General features: G+C 39.7%; 1 protein-coding gene across 38 annotated transcripts in view; it reads right to left on the bottom strand.

Annotated features, from left to right (window-relative positions):
- Positions 1–26,631, bottom strand: part of ank2b (ankyrin 2b, neuronal) — a 222,490-nt gene that overhangs the window by 50,609 nt on the left and 145,250 nt on the right. For 22 of the 38 annotated variants that reach the window (XM_036146145.1, XM_036146144.1, XM_036146149.1 and 19 more), the window contains 21 exons: positions 24,816–24,824; positions 23,663–23,761; positions 21,923–22,021; positions 21,259–21,357; positions 19,058–19,255; positions 18,813–18,911; positions 17,907–18,005; positions 17,684–17,782; positions 17,372–17,569; positions 12,219–12,317; positions 11,730–11,828; positions 8,842–9,039; positions 8,655–8,753; positions 7,684–7,782; positions 7,508–7,606; positions 7,330–7,428; positions 5,470–5,542; positions 5,140–5,190; positions 2,738–2,879; positions 697–708; positions 194–281 (listed from right to left, as the gene is read on the bottom strand). In XM_036146145.1, the coding sequence (XP_036002038.1) occupies positions 194–281; positions 697–708; positions 2,738–2,879; positions 5,140–5,190; positions 5,470–5,542; positions 7,330–7,428; positions 7,508–7,606; positions 7,684–7,782; positions 8,655–8,753; positions 8,842–9,039; positions 11,730–11,828; positions 12,219–12,317; positions 17,372–17,569; positions 17,684–17,782; positions 17,907–18,005; positions 18,813–18,911; positions 19,058–19,255; positions 21,259–21,357; positions 21,923–22,021; positions 23,663–23,761; positions 24,816–24,824 (2,157 nt within the window). The remainder of the gene's footprint in view (positions 1–193; positions 282–696; positions 709–2,737; positions 2,880–5,139; positions 5,191–5,469; positions 5,543–7,329; positions 7,429–7,507; positions 7,607–7,683; positions 7,783–8,654; positions 8,754–8,841; positions 9,040–11,729; positions 11,829–12,218; positions 12,318–17,371; positions 17,570–17,683; positions 17,783–17,906; positions 18,006–18,812; positions 18,912–19,057; positions 19,256–21,258; positions 21,358–21,922; positions 22,022–23,662; positions 23,762–24,815; positions 24,825–26,631) is intronic. The other 16 variants (XM_036146147.1, XM_036146171.1, XM_036146167.1 and 13 more) reach the window with 6 other exon arrangements.

Raw genomic sequence — 26,631 nt, 5'->3', positions numbered from 1 at the left:
AGGTTTTCGACTGCTTTGCAGACACAGGACCTGGGCACCTGGGTATTGAAATGGTCCAGTCAAAGAATTTCATCCTGATCAGTTTGTTCTATGAAAAGCAGCAAGGCTCCTCAAAAAACATTGGCCACATGAATTCAAAGACTGAAAAAAGTCCAATAAAATACACATGGCTCCCTATGAGATATGGTATTACCTGGTGACTGGTGAGCATCTCGTCCATCGTGCCTTCATGTCTTGGAGAGTAGTAGCCGTGATGGGTGGGTGTGAAGGACCTGTCTGAACTGGAGCACAAAAGACCCGAATAAATTGTCAAACCAGTGAAGGTTGAGAACATGGAAAATCATTTATAAGGACAGATTTAGTAACCACCTTAATATTTAACAATAATAATTTCCAACACTAACTGGGATCAATGTCCAATGACTGACTAGATCAGTTTTAGCCAGTCAGAGTTGGTCATTTCTGAGCAAGGCTCCTAAATTCAGTGAACATCACATGTAGGAACAAAGGCCATCAGATCAAGGGGACCTCAGTGAACAGCAAGAGTTTAGGGCTGGATGTTCCTTAATCTGATGTTAGCCATCAGCATTAAGTTCACCCGAACGGCATCCAGTCAGGATTAAAGGTGAGGTAAAGACAGAGAGAACATGGGGTCACATGCCTAGGCTAATGAATCAGGCCCGTGTCAGAACATACCTTTGCATTCGACTACGGAGGCATGACAAGGGAGATGAACCATGACACATGAAGAGGAGAAACACATACAAATACAGACTGTTAGTTTGTTCATGCTCAGGACGACGGTTTTTGTCATAAAGCTCTGTGCAAAAAGTCTAGAGAACCACTCACATGTTTATATTTTAGTGAAGGTTGATCATTAGATTATATTGTGTTTATCTGGTTATTGTCGGCTACTTTTCAGCCCAATTGTTTAGGCAGGTTCTGGCCCAAATACAGCACAGCTTTCTGAGGAAAACAGCTGACACCGGAAACTTGAACTTGCTTTTTTGTCTATTGTATCATGGCCTTTCAGCAACCCTAACCCTACCATCTTAACAGACTACAACACAACACAACAACTTTTCCCTGCTGCAATCAGACTGTTGAACTCTAAACTGGAGTACACATGCACAGAACTGAACTTTATGGCCATGTCGTATCAGTATTCTGCACTGCCAACGTTGCTGAACTTTTATAATCAGTTTAAATTTAAAAATTGCACAACTTAACGTTTACTGCATTTTTGCATCATTATTATTTTGCACTGCCAACATTGAACTTTCAAATGAATGCCTTTCTTGCACCATTATCTTTGCACTACAAACATGTTTGAACATTCTTCTGCACACTTTTTTTAAAAAGTGCTTTTCTCCTGCATTGTACATCCTTATCACTGCTGCACTCTGTATTGTAATGTTTTTTTTTTTATTTCAATTGCAATCTACGACATTGTCGTAAGCTGTATGCAACGAAATTTCGTTTTGTAGTGACTCTGCATACAAAATGTTTGTCTAAGTCTAAGTTAACTTTCACAATTTTTAGAGGAATGTTCTTTAGCCATGCGACTTATAGTACCTTGTTCAACCAACGTTGTATCTAAAAAGCAGGCAATTTCTGATTTTTATCATATTTTTAATCACCTTGCTACCCACCAACTTTGAGAAAGACAGTATTTCAGTTTTGTTGTTGCCATTTTCCTTCACTGCTGTAATCCCCAGAGGAATGGGGGAAACCAGTTCTGGTGTCTTTTGTACAAAAAACTATAAAGCTGAGTATGACAAAGAAAAAAAATTATTAAACTGTGCCTGTGATGAATGACAGACTGTGTGGCTGGCTCTACTTGTCGGGTCACCAGTGTCACGGGGAACACAGTACACCAAAGATGGTTCCCCACCACACTGTGTGTTCCATCAGGGGTTTGTTTCTTTTGTTTGTCATTTTCTTTCATACACACCCACCAAAAACACCTTGTTACTGCCCCACTCTCTGAGCAAGTTTGGTAAAAAATAAATAAAAAAAAAAGCTGAGCGAGTGACCCCCACCCCACAGCAACTTTGCAAGGCTAGAAACCCAATCCATTAATCCTGGGGTTGGATCTAGGTTCTGAAAAGAAAATGCATGAACCTCAATAAAAGCAAGGATGAATACATGTGTAAGTAGGAGGGTGAGAAGGGAAACTAGGAAAGAGAGAGTGTACAATGTTACAAAGAGAAGACCTCTTAGGAACGCAGCTCATGTACTTAATTGTTACATGATATGACTGGACTGACGATAGTTAAAAAGCAGCCAATCTTCAGAGTGAAATGTTGTAATACCTTCATTAAACCTTATCACCAACTGCTTCAGGTAAATTGAAAAGATTAGAAGAAAGCAGCTGGCTCTTTGAAAGTGAATCAGAGGTGCTCTAGAACTTTTGCACAGTACTATATTCATATACTGCCCACCGGCTCAGGGCAACGTTCTAAATTTTTTTTAGTAATATCGTGAAACACTTTAAAAAACATAGATTTAAGGGGATTGAATAGTGTTAGAAGTGAAAAGAGATGTATGAAGTGAATGCTTGTATGTGACACAGGGTAAAGTTAGGTATGTCTACTTATGAACCTTTGACTGTGCATGGATTTCTGTATTTTCCTGATGGGTTTTCACTTCACTCTGACTTCACTGTGTACTTTGTGTTTTTGTCACATTGATCCAGCAGTTGATGGGGGAGGTTTAGAGGTGAAGCGTCACAAACCTCTCAGTACGTGCCCCCTCCAGGCTGAAGCGGAGGTAGTTCATTCCATCCAGGTATTGTCCTGGCAGCGAATCATCTCCCAGCTCCCTGAGGTCCTCAGGCCTCAGATACTCTCCACCGTCACCGGTCATTGTGTCGTCACCTTCAGAAAAGAGTAATTTTAAATAAAGGCTTTTAACTGGTGCACGGACCTGTGGATTAAGAATGAATTATTGTTCTGTCAGTTTGACCTTTCTGATTAGCATTTCAACTCAACAAGCTCCATGCTTAACTCCTCCATTTTAAGAAAACGCTGCAGTATTATTATTATCCCCAATCAACCATCTGTGCAAGCAAATGCATTTATTGTAGCCCACCGTGCACCTTGTGTCATCTGCAACACTGATCCAAAGCTCTACTGCTGCTCTACTGCTACACAGCGGTGTCAGCAAGAGAAGGGATTAATGTATTACTAAATTAAACAGTTAAAAAAATATAAAAAAATATAATAATAATAATTATTATTATTATTTATATGTATTACTAAATTAAACAGTTAAAAAAATATAAAAAAATATAATAATAATAATAATAATAATAATAATAATTATTATTATTATTATTATTATTTATATATATATATATATATATATATATATATATATATATATATATATATATATATATATATATATATATATATATATATGAATTATGTCAGTTGACTGCACTGGCCGAAACCAGTGAAGCTTGGGCATGCAAAATAGTCTTTAGGGTCTGCTAAGACTCGTACCGAGTTCCAAATATCTGATACTGGTCCGACGATGGACAATATGAAATATATGAATCTACACCTTGTTCCAAGTTTGTGAAAAATACTTAAAATGCTGGAATTTTAAAAGAAGGGTGTTTTTTAATGTGTATATGAAATGGACCCGTTTTTCTTGTGAAATGCCTTGATGACCTTGTGGTGGTCTGAACTGGTAGCATTAACTAAAGCTTAAACTGATTAAAGCAGATGTAAAGATGGACTTTAATGAAGTGAATTAAACTGAACTGAATCATATTGAGTTAAACTGAATTGGTAATGGGATGCTCACAGCGGGGCGTTTGGTGTTGTGGAGTAGGCTCCCTATGAACTGGTCTTAGCCACAGGTACAACAGGAGGCTGGCTGGTTAATATTTACTGAGTTGGGGTTAACAAACAGGGAAATAGAAAACATACAATTTGTAGAAATCTGCTTCTATATTATTATCCTCTGTCAAAATGACTTCCATGTACCAACCAACAAAATTATTGTTTATACTTTCTTTGGACAAGCCTACCCTAAGCAGGAAAGGCCTAAGAGTTAAGCTGCAAGCTACGATGGAGAAGAATTGGACTATATAGGTCCAGATCTGCCAGAAAGCATGATGCCAGGCCAGCAGAACAAAGGAGAAACATACTGAAGTAAGACCCAGATGTTCCCCTGCCCATAGTATACTGGCTTCCTGGAAAGGGAAGAGTGTCAGAAGGTAGATAACATGTAAACCAATGCACTACAGAAAGCTAAAATCTGCTGTTCTAAGAAAATAAGCTTTGCAAACAATTGAGAGCAACAAAGTCCTTCTGAAATTCACACAGCTCTTTGGCTTGACAAATACTGTGATGTGTGTTATGTTATGTCGACGTACCCATCAAAAAGAGATTGAATGTACATCACTGAGAACCAGTGATGTACATTCAGCTTGACGGTGTTTCACGTGAGCTTTTCAGTAACTGAATAAATGCAGAGACACCTATGTGTCTTATTTCTGTGGAAAAATGTATGTCCTGACATAAAGTTCTGGTTCAGTCCACCTTTCTTTTTCCACTGTAGCTGCATCCGAAACTTTAATGCTCCCAGATAGCAGAGTTTAGTAATGGCTGGGAGTCCTCTGTTTAGTTTTAGTATCACTTTTCAAAGTTTCCCTACAGATTCTTGTATTGTGCAGATACACATTCTGCATATTCTCAGGCAGAAAACATCACTGTAATAATTTGGAACACGTGGTACCCATACTGAACCAATAGGATTCCACTGGATATGTTCGGTACCAGGTAAAAACCTTGACAACAAGAAAACACTTCCTCCTCCCTTATAGCATAAAATATCAAAAACACTCCCCTGCCTCATTCTGTACTTTGGAGATTTACTGATTATGATCGTTTTGACTGAATTTACAGTTCTACTTAATGGTGGTCATTTCATAATACAGGGAAATCTGTGGTTGTAACATGAAATGTGAAAAGGTCGAAAGAGTGTGAGCAGCTCTGCCATTAGCTGTATGCATCCTGCCATATCTGAAGCTAGTGAGTGGTTGTTCACAGCATGTTAAAGCTACACGGCGCCTATATGAAAACAGCACTGCAAGGCATCACACTTCAACACCATACCCGGTACCTTCTTCGTCTGTCACGTCGGACAGAACATCCTCATCAATGGTTCTCCATGCTGTAGGTGGAATACCCAGTCACTAACAGCAATCTGAGCTCAGAACATAATCAATCGCCACGGCAAACTGTTGCCAGCCATCATATTTTGAAGCCTGATCTAAGGCAGGTTCAGAAGAGTAAAACACATAACTGCCAAGTATTCAAGAATTTTATTATGCTCCAACTGAGGACACCCCTTCTTCAGATAAAGAAAAAAGGTTTTGATGGAACAAATGGAAGTGGACGTCATAGCATCCCTGTTTCTATAGCATAGACATCAAAGTGCCCAGGGACTCACCTTCTTCATCCGAGACATCCAGTACTTCCGTCATGGTCTCAGGCACGTTCAGCTTGTGTTTCTCTGTCACCGTCTGTCCACAGAGGGCAAAATTGTGTAACTCGACCTAGAACCACCATTACTACATCATACTTTTTTTTTCAATTTGAACCATATTGATCCTGAAACTGATCACTGATAAGACTCCATCCCATCACAGAGCCCGGCTGTTAGATTCATCACACTGGTAAATCCAGAACACAGAAAAGGATGACAATTCCTCGTTTTCCATCTGATCAAGCGTACTGTGGGCTTCTCTGAGGGTCCATCATGCCTCTCTGACCTTACTGATACTGTTTCCCCACCAGCACTAAGCTGCCCTCATTCCCACCGTTTTCTTCTAATTAATGGCTTTGCTAATTTGAACAAAAATTATGAAATAAAGCCACTGAGAGCAAGCATATTTTTTATCTTACTTGCTCAAACTTTGCTTTCCACATTTGGTCACATGACAACCACAACCTTCTGTGTTTTATCGGGATGTAGGTGACAGACCAAAACAAAGGAGTGAATGATTGTGAAGCGGATAGAAAGTGATTCATTATTTTATGTCTTTCTTTTTATACAAATAATAAACTTAGAATGGCATGCATAGGTATTCAACCTCTCTAAAGGCATGTTCCACTGCGAACAAAGCTGCAAGTCTTTCAGGGTCAGCGTCCATTTCCTCAACCTTTGCCATTGTAATGCACCAGAAGCAGGAGACCCGATAATTCAGCCAACACGGAGATGCGTTTTAAGAGTTTATTGCAAAAGATAGAGTGAATGACAACAGCATGCTGGAGTGGCTGGTGGTGGATAGAACAGACTGAAACTGAATGGAGGTGGCAGACCGGAGGCTGGGGATGACTGAGACAGATAAATGGATGGGACAGTCCAAAGGGGCAAGGCAAAATCCACTAACCAGAAGCAGTCCAGGTCGTGACTAGAGCAAGCAGCCGATGAGTTTCCAGAGATGGTAAATCAAGCACTTATCCACACAGGAGCACAATGCAGCTGGTGGTGCACTCATGTACTAGACGATGAACTAGTGAGGGCAGGCTGAGCACACTAACACCGGGAGCAAACATGCACGCAGTGAGATGATCTGGTAGGGAGTGGGAAGCAAGTATAGATAGCTGGAGTCACAGGTGAACTGACTTGATGGGGATTAGTGGTAGCAGGTGTCCCTGATAATGGTGAGCTGAGCGGTAATTGAGCAAAGTGGAGCATGGGAATCAGCCCCAAAAACACAAACAAAATCCCCAAATCATGACAATTCTCAGATCTAATTAGATCTAAGATTGTTAGATCTAAATAACTCTGAATGACTAAAGAAAACTCCCTTCAGCATGATTCTTGCATTACTTTCTTTAACAGGGGAAAGAGCGTCTTCAGAGTCATGGACAGCTCCCCATTACATGTGGAGTTTTGGTTGTGGCGCAAAAAGTATCATTTCAGTCTCTTGTCATCACAGAACCTTCTTCAATATGTTTGCTGCATCTTCTACATGGTTTGCGGCAAACAGCACTACTTATGGCTGTCTTCCAGCCATGGCTTTCTTCTTGCCGCTGCTCAACGAGGGCCATATAGGAAGTGTATGACTAAAAGCACTTTTCAGATTTCTGTTAAAAGATTTTGAAAACCCTGTAATTTTTTTTTTTTTTTTTTTTAACTTGTGTTGGTTTATCACTTTAAAAAAAATGCCAAAGAAACACACTGAATTATGTGCTTGCAATATGAATCAGATCTGGAAAAGCTCTGGAGGTATGGATTTGATTGTAAGGTGCTCATCCGCTCAGAGTTTAGCTAACACAGCCTTCATCTATGTCCGTGCCTCACCGTGGTTGTGGTGATGATCTCCTCTGTGACGACCCGCAGTGTGTCCACCACAGAGATGTAGCCGAGCCTCCGGGCTATACCCAGCGCCGTGTTACCATTCTGAGGTCACAGAGTGCATTTCAGACACCTGTCCTTTAATGTACATGCTTGCATTTGTTGACAGTGTGTGCTTACGAACCACAGTAATGGCATTGGGTTTGGCACCAGACTGCAGCAGAACATTTATGATGTGTGTGTTTCCTTGTTGGGCAGCTTGATGAAGAGGAGTGTATCCGCTCTGGGAAGAGAAATAGGATGATGAATCAGAAATCAGTGAAGTTGAATGTTTTGCATTAGCTTCAGTGACATTGGTACCTTAGTCTTGGCATTGACGCAGGCCCCGGTTTGAAGCAGGAAGTTCACCATCTTGGCGTTACCGTAGTGACACGCTACGATTAGTGGGGTGTAACCCAGCTGGGGAAAAACAATAAATCCATTGTAATTCTACAATCAGAAACATCATGCAAACATGTATGGAGGATTAGTCCAAAAACATACTGAATGTTGGGATTAAAAGACATTTTGGATGCTGACATCGACAATTCTGAATCCTCTTTGTCAAAACTCAAAACCCGATTTAATAGATATTAATTGATGACCTATTTCAACTCTGCTTTTTAAATAAATCTTTTACATATTCAGGGGATACAGGTGGACCAGAAAATGGTGGGAACCACGAACAGAATGCATGCCATAACTGATCTCATTGTCAAAGTAATAACAGTCCTAACAATGACATAATAACAGTGTGGCTGTGGAATCTAAATACTAATATATTTAATAAATCTAATACTCTGAGAACACCTTGTGGCATTTCACATACAACTGAGTACCTGTGCTTGAGCCACATCCTGGTACTTTAAGGTTCTAAAGGCCCTAACAAATATGTTCAGTGTTTTGGCATTTGTTGCAGTCCTCCTCTCAAACTGTAGGAGCCACTACTGATAAAAATAACACACCAGGCATGGTAGTAGAAGAAGAGCCCCTGAGGAGATCAGATTTTACAAATGCATCAAGATTGTATATAAAAGCTGCATCTTAGCACAGCTGCTCTACCAGGATAATAGGTTAAGTACTCTGTATGCTGTGAACTAGCATGTAGATTAAAATAGAGGGTCCTGAACTATACTCAGTATCAGCTACCTTGAGTAAATGAATCGTCAACCTTATTTAGGACATTAGTAGCTGATAGTATAAACTTCAAAAGTGGGAGCTTTGGTTTTGGACTCTTCGAATATGAAAGTGGTAGACAAAAGGGAAAGAAAATAGATACTCCTTCCTCATACTTTAGTCTGGTGGTCCAAGTTGGCGCCGTTCTTGGCGAGGATCTCAGCCACGGACACTCTGTCTTCCTGGGCTGCCAGATGCAGGGCGGTCAGGCCACTCTGCTTGAGCAAACAGAACAGAGGCATGAAGAAGTGACGGACTACAAATGCTAACTTCGTCATCCAGTGGGTTTGGGCTCTACATTACCTTGGTGGGGACGTTGATTTGGGCTCCCTTGCTGATCAGCAGGGCAGCCATTTCTGCGTGACCCTCCTGGGAAGCCAGATGGAGTGGAGTGACCCCCTGCTTGGTCAGGATGTTGGTCTCTGCACCGTACTGCAGCAGCACTGTGGCGATGTCCATCTGGTTCTTCTTAGCCGCGATGTGCAGAGGAGTGTATCCATTCTAATTCATATGGGCAGACGTTAGGGTTAGTGCTGCGTTTCACCCAATCTCCCGTCCCGACCCACACATTCCCGTTGGCCTTTCATCAGTATCAAAGTATACTAAGCTTTTAAATTATAGCACAGCATAACAGCTCTGAACAGTTGCTGCCAAAACCTTTGTCAGTGACACATATTTGGATTTTAGTCAACTACATCATGTCATAATTTCCAGATGTTTCTTTTGAAATATGTTTTTTTAACTTTCTGGATTGTGTGTTTCATGCTTTAGTATTTGTTTATTGTCTGCCTTGTGATGTAGTTAGAAGATTCTTACTTAGCTCTTTCTGTATAATGTTGGTATCTTGCTTCTGGTAGATTTCGGTTTCTTTCCTATCTGCCCTGTCATGGTTCTCCCGCTCCATCTGCTCTCAAATCTACTTCACCTGGCTTCTCACCCATTTACCCTCTCTACCCAGTGTATTTATACTCCTGGCTTCCTCTCACTTTGTGGTTACCTCCCCGCGTTCTCCTGGTTACCCAGTGCTGCGTTTTTGAGTTCCTAGACTTAGTCATTTATGTGCGTCTTTAAAGCTTTATTAAATGGTAAATGGCTTGTACTTGTATAGCGCTTTATCTAGTCTGATGAAGTTCACACTCTAGTCAGTCATTCACCCATTAACACACACACACACATCACCGGTGGTGGTGATGGTGTGTGTGTTAATGGGTCGTTTGTTTACAGCAGAGAAGGCTTTAGGTCATCCAAAAGGTTCCACCAAGAATAAGGATGGTCTCCTCCTGCTGGCATGGATGCAGAGCTTGCTAACAGCATGTGTAAGACTAACCAAACCTTTGGTCCGGACTGTACTTTGAACGAAGCATCAGCTTGATAATGGTTTAAAATTTTACCCTTTGCAATATACTAATCTGGCTGGAAAACACAATTAATGCAGCCATTTAGTACGTTTGCTCAGCCAGCAGGCAATTTGGGTGAGGTGTCTTACCCAAGGACACAACAACTGAGACAGTCAGAGCAGGGGATTAAATCGGCAACCTGCCAATTGCAGGACAAGCTCCCTAACCTCTGCGCCACCTAGGGGCAGCGCAGAGGTTATGGCAGATGCGCACTATTAAATCAATACTGCTGCATCTGCTCCTGGGTCCTTTCCCCATCACCAAACATGTCGTGTCATCTGTTTATTGTTTGGCTTAGAAAATGGTAAGAGACAGTTTTCATCATATTTCTGCACAGAACTCATTTCCTGCAGGTGCAGTCGTATCATCTACCAATGGAAAGTTATGTAATGGTCCAGCTGAAATCACTGCCACCCTGATCAGCAGACGGATAGCTTTAAAAGACAAACAGACCTGTCTTGTTTTTAAAATGGCCTTTTTTTGAAGAAAAGCATGTAGCTACTGTTAAGAAGATTGCAGATGGAAGAACGGCTTTCTTTTATTAACAACTTAGGTGAGAGGTTTGTTTACAATGAAGAAGGCTTTAGGTCATCCAAAAGGTTTCCAGCAAGAATAAGGACAGTCTCCCCCTGCTGCCATGGGTGCAGAGCTTGCTCAACTAAGGGATCCTCTGGGTGTGAGGCCACAGACATGCTCAGACAGCCAAAAGAATTGGAAAATAGGACCAATAGTCCCACATGGGTTCTAACAGTAAAGAATCCTGTTAGAATCCGTGTGGGAGTTTGCTTCTCATCAAAAAGAGAGAGGTTTGTGACAACTGCCATTAATCAAGAGTAGGATCAAAACGTGCTTTAAGAGTCACCTTTTCCAAAAATCCTGGATTTGCCATGATCTGTAATTTGTTCACCCTGATGGAGCCTTTACTCACAAAGTAAAACTGATAACATATCAGTTTTAAAGATCAAACTAATAAACCTTTTGGGCCCGTGGCCAGGAAACCTTCCAGATGTTAGCCTTCTGATGGAGAAACAGAAGCAAAAAAAACAAAACAAAAAAAAAAACAGCTCAACTTCAAGCAATTACAGGTCACCAACAGTCTAAGCATTAATATTCAACTTATCAGAAGGAACAACAGCAGTTAGGAAGAAGGATCAACCCCAGACATGTTGACTACTTGGGCAGCAATTGGTAGCACTGTTGCCATGCAGCAAGAAAGTCCTGGGTTTGAATCCCAGCCAGGGGTCTTCCTGCATGGAGTTTGTTTGTTCTCTGTGTAAATGTGGGGCTTCTCTATGGTAGTCTGATTTCCTCCCACAGTCTAAATTGCCCTCAGCATTCGTTGTATGTGTATGTGTGCATAGCTGTTTGTCTCGTGTTGCCCTCTGATGCAACACAGGACAACACAAACACCCCTGTAAGGATTAAAGGGGTACAGAAATAGATGGATAACTTTACTGTAATTAAAAATCATGAAATGTTATCACCTTTCTTTAGTATATGTACCAGAAAAACGTGCAAAACAAACAAAAAACAAAAACACTGCATTTGTAAGACTAACCAGACCTTTGGCCCGGACAGTACTTTGAAAGAAGCATCAGCTTGATGATGGTTTAAAATTTGACCCTACAAAATTAATGCAGCCATTTAGTACGTATGCTCAAAAGCGCATAAATACCAACAGCACTTCACTTATTCAGCAAATTTTTTCTGAATGCCGGAAGACATTTTTAGTGTGATTTAAGAGTAGAAAAAGACCTTCAATGTGAAACAAATGGTCCTTCCAAAGACCCTCACCTTAGCCATCGTGTGGGGAGATGCTCCTTTGTCCAAAAGCAGGAGCGCCACCTTTTGGTTATCGTAATGTGCTGCAACATGAAGCGGAGTGAGACCGTTCTGTTGGGGAGGAATGGTGAGGTAATGAGGATTAATGAGCAGCTAGTGAAGCCGTGAAGCATGGACAGCAAACGCTAACAGACTGTTAGACATGTTAACCAATGGACAACAGTGTGAGTCATTATTGGGGGCAGTTCTAATGATGAAGGAAAAACAAAGGAGAATTTATAAGTTAGAAAGCCTCTGTTAAACTTTATGATTAATGTCTGCCTTGTTAATGCAAATCAAGGAATAACTGGTTTCATTTATTGTGTAAGCTTACAGGTCTTATGGCTGTCAACTGAACCCCAATGCAGAAATCCCTGGTTTTACATCAACTACATAATCTGTCTGATAATCCAATGTTTGCCACGAGAACGCAATAAGAATGGTTCCATGTAGGATGTTCACCTTTCCAGCAGAATCTGGAGGAGCACAGCGCTGCAGCAGCAGTTTGGCTACATCTAGGTTTCCATACTTGGCAGCCACATGCAGGGGGGTGAACCCTTTCTGTAGAGAAAGAAAAGCAGAGAAGAAAAGACTAAGGTAGGTTTCAAACAGAGACGGCTCAAAATCTGTTCAAAAAATCTGACAAATACTGTAGAGATCTATACTTAAAAGGGTTAGATCTGTTTTTACGTAAAAAAAAAATAAATAAAAAATCCTCCGGATGCTGGGAGCTAACAATGTTAGCACATATTAACAGTCTACAACTTCACATGAGGCGTGCTCCTACGTGGAGTAACGTTACTTGTACCAATTAACAGCTCATTAACAGGTAAATCTCAGTTCACTCCAGATCCACCAAAAAAAGATTCAACTTGTAGATTCTGTGAGATTGTAAGTTATGCAGCAGTATTAAAGACTCTCCATAGATGCTTTTTTCTTACTTTTCAAGAAAGTCACAGCATTATGGCATCTTTCTACTACGGGTAAGTGAACTGTAACTGATAAATAACACACATAAAATCACTTCACAAAATCCAAAGTAACCCTTTAAAGAGCTATAGGCTCCCTTTTTGGTAGTAGTGCTTCATTAGACATCCATTTTTTAGATAACATCACTGTGCACACAAAGTATTTTTACTGAAGAAAAAAAAACTCATTGCCTTTTAACTGTACAACAGGACAAAGCAAATATGGAAAAGAGTTGTAAGATTGGTTCCACAAGATCTAAGTTACTCTTCATATTGTCCACTCCTTCAATATGTAGTGCACTAAATCTGGTTTGGAGGGATTTTTTTCCTTTGTTCTTATTTTTTTAAAATACTATTGATGAATCCTTTTCTAAAGCCACATTTAAAACCTTTGTTCTCAATTCTAAATAGTATAAAAGTTAAGGTCTGATCAACAATCAAGCAATCCTTTTGCAATCAAACATGCAGCAGCTGCAGTCTGTAGCTCACATAGCGCCTTCCTTTTATTCTTCATCACAGAAGATAAAAACTGTTCCTAAGACACAAGTCCAACCGAAGTTTCAAGTCTTGTGACACAAGTCTTTTCTTTTTGTTACATGAGTGCAACTTGAGTTAGTCTCATACTCTGGTTAACATCTTTAGCATCACAAAAGTGTTGTTAGAGGTGGAGGTGGGGAAATTTACCCAAACACTAATGTGCAAGTTTTCAAAGTATGTAGTATCTACACAATATTACTACGTTCTCAAAGTACATAAAACAATAACGTTGAATCAACATAATATTCTTAGTTTGTCAAACAGATAGCAGGTGTTTTTTGTCTTCAGTCATAGTATCTACACAATAATATTACATTATCTTTAAGACATGAAACAATGTCTTAAAGGAACTAAAGATGTATAAATACATCCAACAGATGCCAGATGTATTTTTTTCAGTGTACATGACAATGAGTGAGGTAACATGCTGTTTAACTATCCTATCCTGGCATCAAAGACAAACTGTCCACAACTTCCTTAAAGGTGGACAAGAACAAAAAGAAAAGAATCTCTTGGTTGAACCTTGTGAGCAAGTCAAAAACTAACGTGTGAGTTAGGATTGTAAATATAACCTTAGAAATACACATGTGTAACAAATCAAACAGTGTGTTTTATCATTTTAGAAACATGCCCACATGTACATCTTAGATAAACCACGATCCATATTACCCAGCCGAATACCTGCTCCATGATGACTCATCCACTTCAGCATCAAACAGCAGGAGGCGCTTTGGTATTTTCTAAAGGATGTTATGTTTTATTTTCCCTTTTTCCAGCTTCTCTCTAACATTTAAAGATTATCTTTTCTTTAAAACAGCACAATGTTAAAAGAATAAAGTGAAATAAATAAAGTGAAATAAAAATATACACCACGGCTATTCTGTTACATTCAATTTAACTTTCAGCTGGAGAATTTACACCCCGATTTAAATCTTGGTGATACTGATAAAGAAATTAGTACTACTTACAAAAATGTGACTTAACTTTCATATTGCAGCCTGCAGAGGGAGCCCAAACGCAGCTATTTTCTAGAAGCCAACCAACCCAGTGAAGCGAGAAACCACATGATCAGTGTGCTTATGACCAAGCCCTGCCCATGTCAGCAGCAGCTCTTTGTTAAGCCACAGATGGTGTTGGACGCAATGGGAGTCAGAAATGTTGGAACGGGAAGAGTGGGGCTGTTCCCACCCCAACAAACAAAAAAAAAAAAAAAAACAAATGCATAAATTGTTAGGAGGAGGCTTGGAGGCGACCATATAGTCTTGTGTGACACGATAAAAGCTAAAGGATTGATGTGTTCTGCGACTGGCACACCCCTCTCCCCTGAGAGGGGCAGGTAGAGACAGACGGTACAGTCTACAGAGGACGGAGCAACTGAACTGCGTCTCCATGCATTTAACTAAGGATGGCTGGGCTTTAACAGCGTGACCTCTCCAGTTTAAACACAAATCATTTCTTTACCTCTTATTGGTTCCATCAATCATTCATCAGAAGTGATGTAGATCTGCAGATGCAGTAATAATGCTCTCTGAGATCTCCCTACTGGGACCCTGCTCTTTGATTTACGTTTTCATTGAACAAATATAGCTTCTGACTGGGAAAGACAGAAAAAAAAACAGTTAAATCACTATTCTACCTGCCCTCGCAAAGAGGAAAAATATAGCATTTTATAGCTTTTTCCCCTGCAAAATAACTGGAACCTCTTACTGGAAGCGTTGTTTCAGCAAGGAGTGAGAGGTGATGCAGTTGTTGACTTACATATATGTTTCTAAATATCCTCAGTATCATGTTCACCTAGTGTAGTGCTTATACTGTTGTTGTTGGTCTTTATATTAAATGTCACTTTGTTTTATAGCCTCTATTCCCCTGCCTTTCACCAGGCTACAGCTGTGCATAGGAAAATGGTTTGAAAAGAAAGAAATGAACTATAGCATGACTTAAATCAAGGCAGGTATTATGTCAAGCACAGATAAATGTCAGGCATGTAATTGTTCACGGTGTCCTTCTTTTTTTGCAAAAGATGAATATGAAAAACAGCCAAAGAGCAGCAGCAGAAAGAAATTAATCCTCCTTTTAAGGTGCCCTATTATACAAAATTCACTTTTTGCATTTTTTTTTTTTTTTGTAATTCCATTTGGGTCTCTACTGCTTCTAGAAACACTACCAAGTACTAAAATTACATCCAGCTGTTTTTTGGCGTTTCAGAAACCTCCCAATTATTACAGTTAGTGTTATAAATGAGATCAAAAGCTGTGCCAGGAAACGGCTTCCTCTCTTAAAAAAACAACATAACAGCACGGCTTTCAGCGAAGAGTTTGGACAAATTAGATACAAGCAGAAATGGCCATGACGCACACTGCCAAGTTTAGCAAAACAAAACGCAGAATATGGGCAAAAACCTTCTCTTTTTGATGCTCTTTAGCATCAAACATCTCATGCCAGCCGACAAGCACAGTGGCGGAGGACGGATGATGTGGGATTGTCTTACAGGCACAGCGCTAGCATCAGGTAGGAGGCCATCTGTCTAATAACCAAACCGGACAAGCAGAACAGCAGAAACCCCACAGACATACTTCATAAGTGAGCATATGCTTTCTGATGAGGCTCGGTTGTCAGATTAAGAGTACCTAACATTTAAGAAGGTATTAAACATACTTTCATTAGGCTCACATTTCTGTGTTAACAATGTCTTTTATTGGTCTGATGTAGGACTGGACGATAATTCAATAACAATATATATTGATCAATAGACGTGTGGTGAGACAGAAAAAAAAAGGGTCAATAAAAACTTCAATAGAAGAACAGTTTTCCTTCCTTTTGCATTCTAGCCATGTAGGTTAATACTGCAGTCACTACATCCTCCCAACCAATCACAAACACAGAACCAGGAACGCTCCGTCACCAAGCTCCGCCCACTTCAAAGAATTCAGAGAGAACATGTTTGTTAGTCTTTTTTTAAACCTTGCAATTTTGGTAAAAAGTTAGCGGGATAAAGAGTTGAGTTTGAATTCTGTGTTTGTGAGTTCTTTATCAAAAAATAAGTAATGAAGCAACAGCATAAAATGGCCAGGGCTGCACTTAAAATATATGTTTTCAACCTTTTGATAATTATTGATATTGATCAATCAGATTTTATTATATTGATATGCTTTTGTTCTATATAGTCCAGCCCAATTCTGATGTAATATTCGGGTCTTAAATGTCGTGTTTTCATTTGTTGTAAGCAGAAAATAACAATTATTAACAGAAATAAAGGCTAGAAAACATCCGTCTGTGTGCAGATAAACTATATAATGTGTTTCATGTAGTGAACTAAGTTACTGAAATAAACAAACTTACAAAAATATTCTGATTATTGGGACATGACTACAACATAATGCCTAGAATGTGTCCAGTCAAAGTCCAGACCTTAACCTGAATAAAAGGACCTTAAGAGAGCTGTGCAGAATGATCGTCTGCAATCCTCAATGAATCAAAGCGATGTCGACCCAAGGAGCACTGGGCCACTGATGTAAGGTCTAATAGTAGAAATGTTTCACACAGTAAAACTGCATTTAGAGTCATTTTTGTAAAATATGATAATGCTGTCTGTTGTTGTGTATCTGAGGCCTTTTAAGGAAGAGACTTCCTTTACTGTGGGGCGACTGTGACACAGGGAGTAGAGTAGTCCTCTTACAATTTGAAAGTTGTGGCTTTGATTTCAGCTTCCACCAGTCTCATGTTGATGTGCCTCTGGGCAAGGCAATTAGATACCGTCTGATCTGTGATTGGTTGAATGGTCAGTCAATGGTCAGCTTTGAGTGGTCAGTAGGATTAGAAAATGCTATATAAATTCAGTCTATTTACCATTTAAAATAGGTGGCCATTTTCCCCATAATATTTCCTGAGCATTTGGACTTTGGATCAACTCTGCTGAGAGCATGGATGTCCTAAGTAACAGTGTAGAGTTTTTTGGTAACCCCGAATAGCCACACTGATATGAACTGCCCTCTGTGTGAAGTGTGAGCAAGTACAAAAGGAGGTTAAAACTTAACCACCTTATCTCCCCATTCCTAAACCTCCAAACTTTGTTTTCGAGTTAGATGGAGTTTAAATGGCGCCCCCACCCACCTTTGTGGCCAACGAGTGTGAAGCCCCCGCCTCCAGCAGGACGGAGGCGGTCTCGACCTGCCCCTCCCTGGCAGAGATGTGGAGCGGGGTGTAACCGTTGGTTGTGGCAGCATCAGGGTGGGCCATGTGTTGTAGCAGCAGCTGCACAATCTCCGTTTTCCCCAGACGGGACGCAATGTGAAGAGGAGTCTGGTCCTCCTGGACAGGTTAAGGGGGAGATCATGACTGTTTTATATGATGTAGCAGATCAGTCGGCGTTTGATGCTGATGACGGAGTCATTAGGTGCGGTCATGTGAGGAGAGGAATCTCACCCGTGCTCGAGCATCCACCATGGCTCCGTTCCTCAGCAGACATCTGACCACCTCCACCTGACCGGCGCGGGCTGCCATGTGTAATGCTGTTTCTCCACGCTGGGCACAACAGGTAGGAGTCATATGAGTCAGTATAAAATCACATATTTAGGCCTTCTGATATGAACGGCCAAACGTGAGCAAAAACCGATTGAATCTATTACTGTAATGCGGCGTCACTCACTATATTGCTGACATCCGCCGAGGCGCCGTTCTGCAGCAGGAGCAGGACGATGTTCAGGTGACCCATGAAGGCCGCTACGTGGATGGGAGTCAGACCAGACTGAACACAAGAGGCAGCATGATGAGGACACTTAGTGTGAACAGCAGATCAGTGCAGTGTTGCAAACAACTAACTAAAAGGCCAAATTAAGAAACTCAGGTCGCTTGTTAAGTTTAGATCATAGCGCCATACAGAAGACCAGACAGTTCATAAAGCCACTTGTATATCAGAAGAAAAAAGATGTAAATCTGATGCAGAGATTCACTGAGAAAAATGAAGTTGTTTCTCATGCTAAGAATGCTCAACACTAAAACAGGATGCTGAAGCAGTTCATTTAATAGTGGTAATATTAAAATGTTTAACTGCAGAGCTGTGTATCACTGACTGCCCTCTCACACAGAGTGATGTTTCCTACGCTCCTCATAGAAATAAATAATCATCAACCCTGCTCCCTCTCTTCCAGAGGATCTTACTGTGTGTCTTTATTTTCAGTGATTCAGAAAGAGACAGCTCTATAACCTCAGGTTATTATCTATTACACTGTAACACTTACACTTTTAAAACAGTTTATTTATTCGATCTAGGTATTATCTAACCAGGCAGGACAGATGAAGAACAATTGCTTATTTACAACTGTAGCCTGGCAGTTAAATCTTCAGCTTTTGCAAAAAGTAGAACCAAGTATTTTGTTGTTACTTAAAGTTCTGAAAGTGAAATCTGTAAATCAGTATCAACAGAGCAGAGCTTTAAAAAAAAAAAAAACGTATGGTCTGAAATGTGTGGATGTCACGGTGCATGTCTAATGAATTACAAGGGTCTGAATGAATCTGTGGTAGTCAGGGCAGGAAGAAAGTGTGTATAAATCACCTCTGTGATGGCCTGGATTGACGCCCCGTATTTAACCAGCAGCTCCATCACTTTTACTCGGTTCTTCTTACAGGCAATGTGCAGCGGAGTGAAGCCATTCTGTGGAGGTAAAGTGGCCCCAAACAACAGCACATACACATATTAGGTATATTTCACCCATACGTTGTATAATTCCAGGACTGAATCATGCTTGTGACTCATACAGGCTACCTGCTGAGTCTTTACACATTGTCGTTATAACCTACCAAAGCCCTGGCGTTAGGATTGGCCCTCTTATCCAGCAACAGTTTGGTGACCCTGTAGTGACCACAGTGGGCTGCCACATGCAGCGCTGTCAGGTAGTCCAGTGTAACATCGTCGACGGGAGCCTTGTGCTGCAGGAGGTGTTTGACGCATTCTACGTGGTCCCCTTGTGCCGCCATGTGCAACGGGGACAGGCCGTTCTGAAAGGTGAGCAGGGGATTGAATGAGGGGAGCCCACGGAAATGTCATGAGATGAATGCTAAGCTAGTTTGTGGATCAGGATGACAAGGTTCTTCCTTTATCAGCTTTAGCCTAACATCTTTGGATTTTAAAAAAAAACAATAAACAGGAATGGTCTTTTTGAGGTTTTCTTGTCGCAAGCTCTGTTAAAGATGAAGTCAAAAACTGCACCACCCTCTGTGCAGCTCTTTTCCACCTGTTTCTTGGCCCTTTGGATGATTAGCCCCAGCCAGGAACTGGAACCTTCACATCTCCTCTTGTCTCTCTCTGTCTTTTACACACACCTTCCACTTCCCCTGACTTTCACTCTTCTACTCTTCAAATAATCTTTCTTAGAAATTAGACTTTGTAAAGTTTAGCCCAATATCATTCATACCAAAGGTAGACTTAACTTATTTATTTTTATTTGACCAGGATGCTTTTTTTTCTGAATGGAAGTTATATTAACATTTTGGTGTCAGGGTTTCAACATAAACCTAATAGAGAATCTGAAGGCTAGGATGGCAGCAAGGAGGCGTTCCAACTTAATGAGGACCTGGAGTTCACTACCAAAGATAAATCATCAAAATATCAGTGGAAACATGTAAAAAGCTGCCCAGCAGATTTAAGAAGGGTTTGGTTGCAGTAATGCCAATGCAGAGTTTTCCATTCCCTATTCAGAAGGGTAGAAATTGTTTTTGAACTGCCATTTGTAAATTAAAATGTGAATAAAAACGGAACACAGAAAAAAAAATTCTTATACACCTTTCGTATTGATTTATAATCTTTTGACAGGTGGCAGTGTAACTTCCTATCGGAAACAAATTTTCCTGATTGAACATAAGTCTTTTAAACGTTAAACATGCCGTGGATATGAATAATTTAGGGTTATTATGTATCATGCAGCAGAAGGCAGTCGTGGTTTGGATAAACCATCGATAGTTACTCAGAGATTTCAGGCCTGATTGGTGGTTCCTAGCTGAAGCAGCTGAAGCTGTGTGCTAACTCTTGATCGCTCCTCTATTGGTCCAAAAATCATTACTTCAGTTTTGGGGTTTTTTTCACCTGAAGAAAATTTTGGCACATCCATACATAGATTTCTTCTACTCAGCGCTTGAATGGATTCATAGTCTCCTGGTGACATTGTGCTAATTTACATTACACCTTCATGAAGCTCTCAGTAGTGTACAGCAATGTAAGGACTTAACAGACTTTATAGAGTATGGCAAGACTACTGGTCTCTAAGTTATGTCATCACCTCAGGTTCAAAGCCTGTCTTTCTTTCTCCTAACAATCTTTACAATGTTTCTATCACATTAAGTTACAGCCACTAGTTTCTATTGTATCTGGATGGAGTCGGTGAACATAGATTTTTAAAAACCATAATGCAAAATATGCTATTGCTTCATGTCAAAATGCTAACAGACTTAAGGCACAAGGCGAAATTATAAATTCTGTCATAAAAATCTTTTTCTTTTCCAAGAATCTTCATTGTAGCAAAAGGTTAAATGTTAATTTAACGTACTACACGTCTAATAGGAGTGTTTTGATGCTTTTGTTAGACGTTTATAGCCTGTGTGGTTGAAAATTTGTTTACAAAGTTTTGGGCCCTGTTCACAAAGATTTAACAAAGATATTGAAAAAACTGTTAATTTATAATTTCATTTAAACCTCCCATTTACATCAATCAAGCTTTTGTGGAAAACCACGTTCAAATATCCAGGGTGTACAATAATTAATACTTGAACACGAGCAACAATTGTTTGAGCAGAATCCTGTCTCTATTTTGGATTTCACCGTTGTTATTTCCACCTGGTGAAAAGTGACATGTTACATCGACAACACTGTTGAACCCTTTATGATTTTTGATGGAATCCAACTGACCAAGTAGATGCACATTTTCTTAGGAAGGTTTGGCATTGCTATTTGACAATGTGGCATCAGAACTGACCATGAAGATAAGAGTTAATACTGTCAGACCCACCTTGGTTCTGGCCAGTAAAGGGGCTCCTCTCTCCAGCAGCAGCTCCACAGCTGTTTCATGTCCACTCCGTGCCGCACAGTGAAGGGGAGTCAGACCGTCCTATAAAACACAGAAATGTCTTACTGTTGGCAAGTTTTACTCTCTGGCTCTACTGCTGCAGAATGCTACAGAGATGTTGGTTTACGTTCATCAACTCGGGTCATGATAATGACTTAGGCTAAAAAGACCTTAACAGCTGCTAAAACACTGTCAGGCGCTTCAGTTCAGAAGCTGCCAGAGACTCGGTCAAACTGCATGTTGTTTGCACATACTACAATCCCATAAGAGCTAATAACATGGCCGTCCGGCTATCTGGCATCCAACCAAACAACAAAGGGGTTAGCAGATCCAGCATGACTCTAAATTTAATCCGCTGCTGTTCAGCTTAAAAAAATGAAAAAGCAACAGTTTTTCACAGCTGCTCTAAAGAGTGGATGTTAATATCCTGCTCTGTTTACTACAGCTAACACATGTTATGTGTGTTCCCTGGAAACCTGAGAGAGGAAATGGACCTGGGAAGCTGGGGGACAGTGAGGAGAAGATGCTAACCCAAAGAGCTCTCTGACTGATAACACAATGAGGAAGGAAAGGGTTTGTCTCTGTCGTGTCTCCGTGTGGTACTAACTCGTGTTTTAGCATCAATCTGAGAGCCTCGGTCCAGTAACAGGCGGACCATGTTGGTGTTGCCACGCTTGGACGCCACATGAAGGGGAGTTATTCCATTCTGCAGGAGAGACAATATACAGCTTTAATGACAAGTGTAATGCAGAAAAAAACAACACATTCCGTCTATAACAATCATGTCAAACGCAAATATTTCAAAATGAAAGGCATGGATCCAAACATTTTCATACATAAATGGAGAAAAAAATGCATTGTACTATATTGACATATATTCACTTGTACACCTGGTGATTCATATATATGTATATGTATGTGTTTATATGTATGTATATATATATATGTGTGTGTGTGTGTGTGTGTGTATGTGTGTGTGTGTGTGTGTGTGTGTGTGTGTGTGTGTGTGTGTGGATTGACATATATTCACTTGTACACCTTGTGATTCTGCACCCACTGTGCAATCACAAGGTGTACAGACAGACACTGTCACAAAATGAACTACTTGATCCTTTATATCATCAGACACTTCTTTGATGCAGAGACAGAGTTGCACTTTAAAGCATGAAATCAGTGGCAAAGTCAGCTAAATGTTTTATTGTTTTCTTACCAATATAATAAGTAAAATTTGCAAACCTGTCAAAGACTTGCATACACAAATAAATACATGTTCTTCTTACCCAAATCTAACTGAAACCTGTCCAAATTCTATACCATTGCAAGGCAACTGGTCCTATGGAGGATGATCTGGACATGTGACTACCAGTCATCAAATTTTATAGATAAACTCTTATGTAAATCAGCAAAGAGAATCCAGCTCTTATCCATGCCTCATTCTTAAGTGTGTCTGTAAAAAATCTGGGTTGCTTTTTCCACAGTGTGAGAGCCTTAGTTGGTTCTGGCACACAGAACAATAAGGGGTCATGCTACGGCCCAGCACTAGCATTTTAAGGCTGGATGCCGATATACAACTTTTATCTCAATATGTTTTTCTTTTCATAAAGTCATTATAAAAAGGGGTCTCTAAATCAAAGCTTTATCCCAAATGTCTCACAGACAAATTTTTAACAATCAGCTGTAGATAAATATGAGAAAGAGCTGAAAAATATTTTATGTATAATAGAATACATAAAAGTATAATTATAACGCAACATAGACTATCTCGATATTAACAATATAGTTTCAGTTTAAATCTCTTTTTTTTTTAAGAATCTCTGTATTTTCAAAAACTCTATATATTGCCCAGGCCTAGGTCATGCACTTCCCCACACAGCTGTGGGTCCACGCTGGGGTTCATAACAACAGGGGTGTCCTGGATGGACTTATCCATATGTCAGTGATGGCTATAAGATTCCCTTAAAATGCAGCTGAACAGGCCAGGATTAAAAGCCAGTTTGCAGCTAGGACCGGTTTCCCTGATGTAACTGGAGCTCCATGTCAGGATGAATGTTTCTGTTAACCAGCTGCATCTGGGTTATAGATAAACTGAATTTAATGGAACTGAATAATGTCAAATATTATCTTCAAATAGTGTTAAATTTAAATTACCCTAAGTAACTAACTAACTAAGTAACTAACTAACTATGTAACTAACTAACTAGATGTAACTGAACAAAACAAACGCAAACAGGTTTAGCTTATCTGAATGTAGCTGAAACTAATATTTCTTCCAAGGATCAGAACTCCTTGTATAAAATTAGTGTCTTTCACTGTTTTTAACTTAAAATTTTGCAGCGTATCGTCTCACCCTGGCTGTGAAATCCACGGCCGCCCCACGGTTCAGCAGAAGAGTGGCCACATTGACGTTTCCATAGTGGGCAGCAATATGCAGCGGGGTGAATCCGCTCTGGGACACAGACATGAAAAATAGGGAGAGACAGAAAGGAGAAAAAAAAGGTAAGCATCATCTCCGCTTATAAGTCCTGCAATGTTGACCCTGAGCAGCTTTAGGCTTCCCAGCATGCGGTGGTCACTTCAAGCATCAGTTATGAGTAGGAAATAAACTGGAAAAGAGGACATGGAAGAAAAAAAAACAATATGCAAGTCAGACTATGTAGCACCAACATTTAATTTGAACTAACAAACTCTTTCTTCATGCAAGTGAATACAGGTACATCTAAAAAAGAATTAGGATATCGTGAAAAAGTTTAACATTTTTTCTCACTTGTTTCAGAAAATCAAACACATATATTATAAATTCATTACACAATTCAAAAAATGTGAATATGAGCTCAATAAAAATGATATGTTAAAGAGAAATGTCTCAATCCTTGAATGATGCTTCCTGCATCCATGCATGAACCAGACTGAGAGGCCATTTAGAGGCTCAGGAAACCTTTGCGGTTGTTTAGAGTTAATTAGATGATTATGGTGTGACACCATGAGTTTCCAATATTGAACCTTTTCAATATATTTAGATTTTGTGAGATGCTGGATTTTGTTTTCATTATCTGTGATCCATAATCATTAAAATTACAAGAAGTATAAAGCTTTAAATATTTCACAAATCTATACAATATATGCGTTTCACTTTCTTAAATGAGGGACAAAAAATCTAACTTTTTATTGAGATTCCAATTCTTTGAGATGTACCTCTATTATAGCCCTCCGCCAAAAAAACGAAAAGAAAATATACAGGAAAACAAACACTAAGAAACGTAAATACAGATTGTCATCCAGACTGAAATGGAGATGGAAAATAAAACTTATCTAGTCAAAATTAAAACCAGCTAAAAAGAAAACTCAACAGGTGGCACAAAGCAAAGATCATGGTTCCCAATAACAGCAGTGCACTACGTTTACGGTACGTCATAGAGTCATTAGAGCTAGCAATGAGAAATATATGGGGGAAGTTAGAGATTGCAGAGCAGGTTGGAGGAGTTGTGAAATTCTTGCCTTACCTTGCCATTCTGTAAGTGTTGGTCCGATTTAATGTGAAAAAGTTGTTTACAAGAGTGTGAAGAATACAGTGACTAACGAGATGGTTTCAAACATTAAACAGTTAAAAGCTCAGAATGGTGCAAATTAAAGGACTGTGGATGCATCATGCACCTTCAGCGCAACGCTGTTGGGCAAAATAAATAAATGCAGTTCCAGGTATTTACATACACTTCATAAAAAGACATGAAATCAGCCTAAAGTGTTCCTGTTTTAGATCAGTTAGGGTCAACAAAAGAGATTTTGAAATTATATTCTTCAGTCAAAGGTTTCAATACACAAAGGTAACAATGTATTTAAACAATTTGGGCCCAGATGATGATATGGGTCTTTAAGCATCAGATAGGTGTATTTTAAGACAACCCCTCCAACACACTGACTCCTTGTGTGACATCATGGAAACCAACTAAGACATCAGGAAGAGAGTTGTGGACCTGCATAAGTCTGGTTCATCCTTAGGTCCAATTTCCAGTTTCCTCAAGAACATTCCCCATTCATCTGTTCAATCATGGAACAATAAACAGCATGGGGTTCTAAATCCCAGAGATGAATGGGTTCTGTGTGTTCTGTGTGAGATGTATGAATTAATCCCAGAACAAAACCTAGAGACCATGAAAACATACAGTCAAAGATGACAGGAGAGTTTCATTATCCACAGTTAAACGAGTAGCAGCATGGGCTGAAAGGCCAGTCAGTGTGGAAGAAGCCATTACTCCAAAATCTACATGAAAAGGCCAAATTAGTTTACAAATTTACTCAGGACAGAAAACTTGGGGACATTTTCTGAGGTCTGGTGAAATTAAATTGAAGGGTTAGGTCATAATGATCATCGTTTCATTTCAGAGGAAAAAAAGAGGGGCGAGTGTCATGCTGTGATGATGTTTTGCTGCAGGAGGGACTGGTGTGCTTCATGAGATAAATAGTATGAAAAAGAAAGAAGATCATGTGAAAAAAACATTTACAATTGTTTCTGTCAATCTGTAATTTAACAAGTAAATCAACTCCTGACCGACCTAAAACAGGACATGTTTAGACAGAGAAAACATGGCCATGTCTTTGTATGCAGTGTATGTAAACATCTGGTTTCATGTGGAAATGCTTTGTTCACATCAAGTGTTACATGCCTCCTAATATGATTTGACTTTGTTCAGACAAAAACAACAGCCAACATTATAAGCTTATTTTCTATAATAGCATGCATTTGAAAAGGTTTTATCAGTATTTTCTTAGTTATAGCGAATGACCAGGGCTGCCAAGGGTCACAGATCATGCCTCCATCTTGGTAGTCCATCACTCCATTCACTCAGTCTCCATGATGGCTCATTAAGAGTACATTAAAAATCAACTGTTCAAAATGTTGTAAATGTCCAATTTAGCTAATTATTTTTTAAACATTCATTTATTAAATTTGACTTTTATTTTCTCATCTGTTATGCTTTGCTAAGTAGTTGTTTGAACACATATAAACTAGGGCTGGACGATATATAGAAAAAAGCACATTGATAAAATAGAAATCATATTGATCGACACTGGTAATTATCAATAAATTCAAAATATATATTTTAACTTCAGCTCTGGCCATTTTATTCTGTTGCTTAGCAACCTATTTTTAGATACAGAACAGACCAACAATGAACTCAAACTTAAACCTTTATTCAAGCAATTTTTTTTACCAAAACTGCCGTTCCTGCGTCTGCGTTTGTGATTGGAAGGATGTAATGACTGTAATATTAACCTACATGGCCAGAATGCAAAAGGAAGGAAAATTCTGTTGAACTT

Source organism: Fundulus heteroclitus, chromosome 14, assembly GCF_011125445.2.
Source record: "Fundulus heteroclitus isolate FHET01 chromosome 14, MU-UCD_Fhet_4.1, whole genome shotgun sequence".
In the NCBI taxonomy this organism is placed as follows: domain Eukaryota; kingdom Metazoa; phylum Chordata; class Actinopteri; order Cyprinodontiformes; family Fundulidae; genus Fundulus; species Fundulus heteroclitus.
The sequence above is the reverse complement of the archived record's forward strand: the minus strand, read 5'-3'. Positions and strand labels throughout refer to the sequence as shown.